General features: G+C 39.3%; 1 protein-coding gene across 1 annotated transcript; it reads left to right on the forward strand.

Annotated features, from left to right (window-relative positions):
* The first annotated feature begins 1,393 nt into the window (after positions 1 to 1,393).
* LOC125747322 (CCAAT/enhancer-binding protein beta-like) lies at positions 1,394 to 2,963 on the forward strand. The gene has a single exon (XM_049022412.1). The coding sequence runs from the start codon at positions 1,643 to 1,645 to the stop codon at positions 2,504 to 2,506; it is 864 nt and encodes a 287-aa protein (XP_048878369.1). The 5' UTR covers positions 1,394 to 1,642; the 3' UTR covers positions 2,507 to 2,963.
* Positions 2,964 to 10,654: the final 7,691 nt, after the last annotated feature.

The following is a 10,654-nucleotide window of genomic DNA, read 5'->3' on the forward strand; positions in this document are numbered from 1 at the left end:
ACCCACGCAGTTGGGCAAACTGGTGTCTGTAAATTGTCTGTCCTGTGTGTGCGCGAGTATGTCAGCATGTATGAGTCTTGCTATTAAGTGACATCCCCTCCTGAGTGTCCCCTGTCTTGTGTCCTTCCTTGGACAGGATCCAAGCTCACCATAGCCCAATACCGGATAAGCCACTGAATGATGGACAGCTGGATAGATGTATACAGTTACGCAATGTATTACTACATATCTTGAAGGATAAACATGCTAAATGAATGGAAATGACTGGAATCCCGTCCAGGGCGTTTTCCTTGCTTTGTGACTTAAGCTGGGATAGGCTGCAAACCTCCCCATTACCCTGACCAAATGTATGGATAGATGGATGGATGGATGGATGGATGGATGGATGGATGGATGGATGGATGGAGGGAATCAAAGCCACTACATAGGTGGTATAATATTAGTATTCTGCAAACAGGTAGATTTTTTACCAGGCTGTCTGTAACAATCTGTCATTGGTTTAATATGCATCATTGTCGAACATAAGTGCTCCACTGTGATAGCCTACCTTTATCCTGTCTGTCGTATGAAGTAAACACAGCCTATTTACTCGTAGCAATCACACTGATACAATCAAATTCTTCGTGGTAAAATTATTATTGTAGCTCTTTGTACTGCATTTAAAAAGCATTATTTACAGCCAGTAGTTTCACTGGAAATTTATGAGAAGGGTATACCTATGTCTTTTATTGGGGTTTCTGATTTTGATGAAAATGAACATGAATGAGAACAAACTATTTAAACTAAAAATGTACATTTATTTTGGGGGTTCAAGAACATTTTTGGAGTGCTAAAGCCCTCTAAAACAATTCTAGCTACCACCCTGTTTACGTCAGTTGTGCGAAAGAAAATTAAATATAGTAATGAACGGGTATTAATTATTATCAAGGTAATGGGGTGAATGAGAGTTCTGTTTCCTCTTTTTCCACCACAAAATGTTAAAATGACCCAGGGAGAGTAATTACCACGGTATAGAACACACACTGAAACAAATTTGTAATTCTGCATACATAATTTTACCTGATAAAAACACTTCAGCTAACTTTTATATTTATGTCTAGCTTTTATACTGATTAAAAATATTATATTAAAATGTAAAAGTTGTTAGTGGCTTCTTTAAATGTTTACTCATTCACAAGATAAAAATACTTTTGCTTTAGGCAAAAAAATAATTTAAGCGATTCTATAGGTTTGTTCAATAACATAGGCCTTGGTCATTGTTAGTTGAGAGCTCGAAATGACCCATCGACGCGTTTAAAGTAGGACTTGTTGCCAAACTGGTAGCCTAAAAAAAACTCGTCATACGGGCGTAAGGAAACACCGCCCTCTGTTCCGCGTTGTTATATAAAGTCCGCCGTCAAATTATTGAGTTATCGGGGTACATGCTCCGGAAAGTGTTTCATTTTTGAGCAACAGCTTGCAATCGAGAGCTCAAAACCCCAAAAAATCCGAGCTTTCTTGCGAAGAAAACTGTGACTTTCTGCCCATTTTCTTCCACTTACGGCTGAAGAATTTCGTGTTTTTTTCCTATGTCAGGGACCGGTCATTCTAGGAGCTGTACTCGTGATCAAATGGTCCCGCACCCCGGCAGGTGTTAAGGTCCATGGACGCGGCAGCCTTTTACGATCGCAATTTCTTTGCTTTCGGCGACAGCAGGAACATTAATATCCACAAGAATAAGTTGATTTACAAAGTGGCGAGCGACGAGGGCTCAATGAAGGAGCTGGGTATCGCGGAACACGAGAAAGCCATAGACTTCAGCGGCTACCTGGAGCCCGCTTTACACGACCGACAGCTCACTCAAACCCTGGACCACCACCGCGGGGAAGACGTCTTCGCCAATTTCCTGGCAGAAGAGGGCAAAAACCGACGAGTAACGCCCGGACAAAATTACAAAACTTATTTCTCATTCAACAACCCGGGGCCCTGCCAATCCACCAGCCCATCAGATACTAATATTCCGGGATATCTCGATTTATTGCATTCCAGAGCTGACTCTGTGCTGGTCCAACACCATTCTGAGAGGTATATAAAACCAGAGTTAAAACAAGAATTTAAGGAGGGCACGAAGATGGACAATCGCATCTGCACTTACGAGCCGAGATCCTATTTGCATTACCAGTCGGCTCCAAATCTTGGTAATGTCTCTAGCGCCCCGTCCTGCTCCAGCCCACCCGGTACACCAGCCATCCCAGATGGGAGCCGCTCCATGGGGCATGACAAGATCTCGAGCGGCAAGGCAAAAAAGCGCCTGGATAGAGACAGCGACGAGTACAAACAGCGCCGGGAGAGGAATAATATAGCGGTGAGAAAGAGCAGGGACAAAGCCAAGATGCGCAACATAGAGACGCAAAACAAAGTGCTGGAGCTGTCGGTGGAAAACGAACGCTTGCAGAAGCGTGTGGAGCAGCTGTCAAGGGAGCTGGCCACCCTGAGAAACTTACTGTCTGCTACGGGACGGCGCTGATACTATAGAAAGGACGCTCAATTTAGTCAATCACTACTGTACAGGTTTAGTATTGCAACCGTTCATTTTCCCGAATCATCCTTAGGTGACTGTCAGTGGAATTAAAGTTGACCGCGAGATGAAAGAAACTCAAAATGAAATTCAACGGTGCCTGGATTGTACGTGACTGTCACTGTGAGACGCGGTCGTGTCGTCTGCTTGCGCTCGTATTATGTTTTCGAATGAGGTGTTTTTTTAATATATTTATACGTTGTCATGCAACGGTTGTCAAAAAGAGAAGTGGATTTAGACATGTATGATGCAACGCAATGTAACAGTATTGGTAGGGCAATGGAATGATCTGATATAGATAACCCATTAAAACGTGTTTGTAAATTGTATATATGAAACCATTTTGATTGAAATTATTTTTACTATTGAAAAGTGTATTTGCTTAATTAAATTGGAAAACGCATTATTTCTGGCTACATTTCTACAATTCCATAGTCTTTTGGAGCGTGGCTCAGCGCTCCATAAAGCAGGCGCAATCATACATTTGTCTATTGATGTCTTTTATTTTACTTTAATTGTCTTGTAGTTGCTGCCTTAATTTTTATGTAAGTATACTGTTCGGAAATGATCATTAGAACTGAGAAACTAGGCTACCCAGGCGAGCATGAAATATTAAGAGTCTGATAAGTAATTGCATCAGACCGCAACGCAATAATGGTGCAAACTCTGAGTCTTATTGCAGGAGGGTAGCGTTGGATGTTTAACTTGCTAGAGTGACTTGCTTTATTTCGGCCTAGTAACAGCATCTTCAATAAATGTAAGTAAATTAAAGCTGTCAGCAGTCACATGAAAAATGTATCTTGATGGCATTTTAAAAAACATCACTTAATCTCCTTTGTCTTTTAACGTAAACTACATAGGGATTTTACTGACGTAGAATGTTGTGGTCGTGGGAATTATTATAATTCAGATTTTAGTTTTACTCATGTCACTGTACAAGGTAAACGTTACTACAGGAAAATAGCAATAAAATGGGATAACGATATCAATATCTTATTAGATGTATATTAAATAGAAATTAATACACCAACAAACAAGTGCCATTTCTTCATCTTTATTTCCCTTACATTTTAACAGAAAAAACGAGTCATTAGCAAAATCTATTAGGCTATCTGGAATACGAATACCAGCGAAAAACAATATTAGTTGGAAAGCAAGATGTAAACAAAACAAAAACACAAACAACATTAATTTAACAACACAACAGAGATTTAAGTATTATCATTTTCTTTGCTCCTTGCGCCTTTACACACCGCGAATTGGCGCGAATTTGTATAGCAGTTTATATGCCTTACATCAAAAGTTCATTTGAGAGTGCGATCGCTGTTTTCCCCACACAATATTTCATGAAGGCAACTTAGTTGAATTGAAGGTAAACGTGGAATAAGAAGAAAACGAGCAAAATCACGCAGGAAACCCATACAGAAATGTTATGAGAAAATGATCAATAAACTATTAGACTATACCTACTATTCCTAAAATATTGCTTTTAATCATATATATATATATATATATATATATATATTAGACTTATATATTTAATATTGCACATTGTACACCATAAATTGCAAATGTATGCAAATTAAATCATTACGGAAATGTGAATAAATTAATGTTTTACAAAACTGCATACTGGACATACCATTAACACCATAATTCATCTGAAATTAGCCCAGTATCTCGAAATTGATTTGCATTTTTGAATTTGTCGTTTGTTTTTTTACTCCATGATGACCTGCGCAGTGATGTAAAGTATCCTACTGCTAAATTTTCTGCTTTGTCGCGATATGAAGTCATTCTGCCAGACAACATTCCTCCTCTCTCTATCGGTACTACTCAAAGTGACAGTTTGCTCTTAAACCTAAGTTGATGAGCAAGTGACAAGCAGCCTTAAGTATGCCTTCAAATATTCAGATGTGGTAGATCATGGATGCTAAACATCCATCAATCCATCAATTTTCTATGCACGTTTATCCTCTGGTATAGGGTATTTCTTAATTCTGGTACCACGCATAATACATTAATCCACGTTAATGAGACGCCGTGACAATGCACTACATAATCGTTGGAGAGGAAAAAGGAAAGATTACAAAAGGGAAGGTTTTGCATGTTCCCGTCCTCCGCTCAAGCCACTTTTTAATTTGAAATATTCTGACATTTTGAAAACACTGCGAATTCTCATTCATGTTCTTAATATTTTTGTCCTTATCTCGGTAAACGACAACAAAAAACAAAGCTTAGCGTATTTTTAATATACGATTTAATATGCATGCAGAAAAATCCTTTGCCGTCGACACCAGAAGCTGATAGAAACGCATCAGGGATTAAGCTACAGCAGAGATGTCAGATTTCTCCAATTAACTTCATAATAAGTAAATGATAAATCAGATTTTTCAAACTTGAAATTTTCAGTGTCCTTGTATTGTCATTTATTGACAAATTTCCTATGGAGTACCTTGCATGGTCTGTATTTCTTACAAAAAATCCGTAGTGTTCGTGAAGTCTCATGCTTTTCACATGCATAAACTTTTTATTTAACAATAATCTACTCGCTATTATGTTCGGTTGTAATTGCTTGCTTTGTGTAAGGTGTCATTCTTCTGTTAACACAATAGCTGTTCAGCGTTATCAGAAACATAGCTGTCGGTCGTATAATTGGTCGACCGCAGCACTGAATGTTTGCGTGACACTTGGAGCGTGACATGCATTTGTGTGACACTCAGAGAAAGCCTGGTTTTAGTGGTGTTTTAGATATATCTGTTTTTAACTATAAACAAAGAACATCATTTGTCTAAGTTGTGAACTGATGTTTAGATGCATGCATTACAGAGCAGTAATTTCCATCATATGTGTTTTTTTCGATTAGGTGATTTAGCCATCAGTCATAGATGGGCATCCTATGAAATGTGTGCCCCTGCTTTGGTCCCAATGGTACCTGGGATAGGCCTAAGGCCCCCCTGCCATCCTGTGCTGGATAAGCTGTTGGAACACAGATGGACCAAGAAATATTCTTTCCTATTGCTAGCTGTCTTTTTCATAAACAAAATGAACATCGGCCTCTGCTCTGTATAAGTGGAGATTGCATGTTCTTATTGTGTCTTGCTATTGGGATTTCTTTCAAAGGAGAGGCAGTCTCTACATTGCCCATAGTGTGAGACAGAGTGTGAGTGTGTTTGTGCCCTGCAATGGACTGGCATCCCATCCAGGCTGTACCCCAGCCTGGGGCCCTAAGCTGCCGGTTATAGGCTCCAGGCTCCCCTGTGATCCTGCTCTGGATAAGAGGCTGAAAGATGAATGGATGGATATACACATTTGAAAGAATCCATTCCATTGCATTATATGTTTACATCACATCTTTTCCGGGAAAATGCTGCATTTATTATTCATGTTCTCATTTACTGCATTCATTTCTCATTACTACAATCGGCGACAGTGTGAACGTTCATGTTATACCTCTGTGGTCTTGCAAAATCACGTATTTGGGCATCACCTTGTTTTTCAGTTACATAAGACATACAATGTCTGTGTTTGTGTACAAAAGAAGCCTTGAACTAGTTCTTAAATTGCCAGGTATTCATTTACGTCATCTATGCTGCATTTTATTTGTATAGTTAGCATGAAGAGGAGGGCAGGGCAGCAAGATGACCTCTGACCTAATGAGGATTTTCCACTGCTATGCACTCATGTCCATAAATAGATCAAATAATCCCAAATTGTGTTTTGGAGGTTTTTACATTTGTGTAAATTATGGGGCATTTCCTAAAAATTATGAAATCCTAAACCGACTTTTTCCTCATAAACAGCATATGTAAATGTAATATCTTATTATAATTTCATGTTTTTTTGTTTTGTTTTATAGAGTAACAGAAGAGGGACTCTTTGTGAGCAGACCTCTGTAAAACTAATTTGTATGTCTCTCCAAGTGAGTCTGTCTGTGAATGCAAAAAAGTAAAGCAAGGATCTGTCAGTTTGAGTGACTGGACAGGGACTAAAATAGCGAGCAAAGAAATATTAGAAACACCAGGGAATTTCCATGCTACTGCATTTGAGCTGAATGTTCATGGGGATATTCTGCACTTAATCACTTGTCATCCATCCATATGACCGTCTGTCTTACAGTTGCTCAACCAGTACAGGGATGTGGAGGATCCTTGGCCCAATCCCAGAAGACAGAGCGCAGAGAAACATTCTGAATGGCATGTCAGTCCAATGTGAAACTCTCTGAATGGCATGCCAGTCCAATGTGGAACTCTCTGAATGGCATGCCAGTCCAATGTGGAACTCTCTGAATGGCATGCCAGTCCAATGTGGAACTCTCTGAATGGCATGCCAGTCCAATGTGGAACTCTCTGAATGGCATGCCAGTCCAATGTGGAACACTTTGAATGGCATGCCAGTCCAATGTGGAACACTATGAATGGCATGCCAGTCCAATGTGGAACACTTTGAATGGCATGCCAGTCCAATGTGGAACACTTTGAATGGCATGCCAGTCCAATGTGGAACACTATGAATGGCATGCCAGTCCAATGTGGAACACTTTGAATGGCATGCCAGTCCAATGTGGAACTCTCTGAATGGCATGCCAGTCCAATGTGGAACTCTCTGAATGGCATGCCAGTCCAATGTGGAACTCTCTGAATGGCATGCCAGTCCAATGTGGAACTCCCTGAATGGCATGCCAGTCCAATGTGGAACACTCTGAATGGCATGCCAGTCCAATGTGGAACACTTTGAATGGCATGCCAGTCCAATGTGGAACTCTCTGAATGGCATGCCAGTCCAATGTGGAACTCTCTGAATGGCATGCCAGTCCAATGTGGAACACTTTGAATGGCATGCCAGTCCAATGTGGAACACTATGAATGGCATGCCAGTCCAATGTGGAACACTTTGAATGGCATGCCAGTCCAATGTGGAACACTATGAATGGCATGCCAGTCCAATGTGGAACACTTTGAATGGCATGCCAGTCCAATGTGAAACTCTCTGAATGGCATGCCAGTCCAATGTGGAACTCTCTGAATGGCATGCCAGTCCAATGTGGAACTCTCTGAATGGCATGCCAGTCCAATGTGGAACTCCCTGAATGGCATGCCAGTCCAATGTGGAACACTCTGAATGGCATGCCAGTCCAATGTGGAACACTTTGAATGGCATGCCAGTCCAATGTGGAACTCTCTGAATGGCATGTCAGTCCAATGTGGAACTCTCTGAATGGCATCCTAGTCCAATGTAGAACACTCGTTCACTATAGTCAATTTAGAGACACCAAATTGCATAGCCATACGTTTTTTTCACTATGGAAGGAAACTGGTTTACCTGAAGGAAACCAGTATGGATGTGGGAAAATCATGCAAACTCCACACACAGTCTGGGGAAGGATTCCAATCTCGACCCTGTATGTCTAAGGCCTTTTTACTTCAGTTAATCAATGAAGGAGTTTGAATTTTATATAGTCTTCAGAGTCTAAAGTGATTCTAAGTTCATCCATCCATCCATCCATCCATCCATCCATCCATCCATCCATCCATCCATCCATCCATCCATCCATCCATCCAACTGGTTATATATTATAGAATTGTGGGGAGCCTGAAAGCTATCTCAAGGAACACAGTCAATTACATTTGCTTTATGAATTGTGTTATATTTGATTGAAATACTTCCCTCTTAGTAAGATACTCAGTTTGCTTACCAGGTTTAGTACTTATAAAGATAGAGGAACTGAATTACAGCAAAACTTGACGTTTTATTATATTCACACTAAAGAAGTGTTCTCGCCATACTTCACCACTCGTGTACATTGTGTAACACTTCAAACATCCTGTTTCATCTGCACTTTCTGTTTCACAAAGAGGAAAAAGAAGATAAAAAACAACAGCACCATGCCCAGGTTTTCCAATTATATTATTGGGATTTTAAACAAGACAAATTGGAAATAAAAAATAATGTCGTCTAATGACAATTAGATGTCATGGTGAACTATGTAACAGATATACATAAAAATGGTACAAATATTACAAAAATAAGTTTGCAGCTCGAAAGTATAATCATTCTGCTGTATTTGTTTAAGAAAACCTTTGCTGAACAGTCATGATAATATGAGGTATTCAAAATCAAAACTCTACAGTGAAGGTACATGTATTCATCTGGTCACCTTTTACCAAACTTTCATCCCAGGTTGTTCATTACAAAGAAAACAATTGAAAAAAAAACCCACCTGTTCTGGAAACTGATTAGCCTATCAGAATTGCACATATGTGTGTGTAACTTGGATATTTTTCCTCTGCAGTTGCAGCTACAGATTACTGCACCTGTATGGATTCAAATTACAAGCTGCTCAGAACAAGAATCAAAGACACAGGTGGCAGCTTAGATGAAAGTCCTCAAGCTACCGATGCTTTGATTTACAATTTCCTCAATATTTCTGACCTCAATTAAAAGATGCATAATTTTATTGTTAATGGAACTTCCTACAGTGTTTAGAGAAGACAAGTTTTCTGGAGGTAAAACCCTAAACCTGCTGTCCTGCTATCAAACGTACGGTCAGCAAACTAAAGCTTGTCACTAAACTACACATTACATCATTCACCAAGGTCTGTTTTAGTCTCTTCAAGTACAAAGGTCATTTCCATAGAAACAATTATCCATTCAGAACCTCACTCTTAAAATCCCAAAATGACTAAACCACAGTACAGTCGTGCTGATTTATAATGTCATATATATTTTGACAACAAATTATGTTCCAGACTAGGCTAGCAGTTATGACTTTGAATGCAGATTGTAACATTAACTGTCTTGTAACAACAACATTGTGAAATGTGTGGTGCGGGCTGTTTTAAACCCAGTAAGTATCTATTGTAATCTACCTAATTAAACCCATTGAATGGTTGATTGCTTACCAATTGACTATATAAATATGTAGTTCAATAGCATTTTTACGTTATAGACTATTTCTTATGAGTAATGTTGTCCTTTTTCTTTTCCTGGTCTGTAAAGAAAGTACATCTGATATTCAACAGAATTTGTGACGGTAAACTATCAATGTGAAGAAAATAAAGCCACTCTTACAGTTTCATTAAAGAAATGCATTTTACGAAATTGTGTAATAATGGGCCTGTGCTCTTTAGAGTGGTAAGAACTTCAGGCAAACCAGCTGGCCACTGGGTGACCAATTTTGTTGAGCGGTCAGATCAAAGCAGCTTCCATCTCACAACTATTTCAACATATGCTATTTTTTTACAATGGCTTTGTGGCTACCTTAATGTAGTCATCGCTGAAGCAGTGTTGAGAAACTACAACCCTTCTTCCCCATGGGATGCGGAACATTGCTTTTTGAAGGACATTACTGACAATAGCATGTATTTCTTCAGCTATGAAGGTTGTCACAAACAACCTGAGAACCAGATGCTAATACATTTGTTTATGCATATTCCTATCAAACAATGAGCTTTACTTTGCTTGAGGACATCATTCCATAGATGGTGATTCAGGCTTTGCCTCAAGCACTCTTGTTAGTATGTGACGTCAATGCGAGACGAATAATAATAATAATTAATCATCTTTTAGAGTATGATTTGTGACTTGTTTTCCGAAGAAATTCTTATTGTATGTTAAAAGTGAAACCAATTATGTCATGCAAGTAAATCGCAAGTTTGTGGGTTTTCTATTCGCCAGCAAAAACGAACAAAAAACTTTACCCTGAATATTTGCTTAAAACTTACTTAAAAATGCGAAAAACTGTGATAATATCAGCAACTTCCTAGCTTGGATTTCTGAGTATCCTAGTTCCAATAACCAGATGGTGTAATTACATGTCATCGATGACCTAGTATTTGCAAAGCCTACATCCTATTGTCAAAATAACATGGGTGGGACAGAAGCAGCACCAAAGCTGCTAACTTTACCTTCCATTGATTTATGTATTTCCATTTTGATAGAGGGCAAAGCAGGCTGACTTTCGGGAGTTTTAACCTGGTATAAACTCTCTTTTGTGACTGAGCCCAAAAGATGATCATCCTTTATGGTGTGCAACAGAAATCTCTTCGGAATGTGGGGGGGGGCTGTGCTCCTGAGGTGTGTGGAGGATTTTAGACA

This window comes from Brienomyrus brachyistius, chromosome 8, assembly GCF_023856365.1.
Source record: "Brienomyrus brachyistius isolate T26 chromosome 8, BBRACH_0.4, whole genome shotgun sequence".
NCBI classification, from domain to species: Eukaryota; Metazoa; Chordata; class Actinopteri; order Osteoglossiformes; family Mormyridae; genus Brienomyrus; species Brienomyrus brachyistius.

Excerpts from the sequence above, each read along its gene's own strand:
- LOC125747322 (XM_049022412.1), top strand. The coding sequence starts at position 1,643 with ATGGACGCGGCAGCCTTTTACGATCGCAATTTCTTTGCTTTCGGCGAC.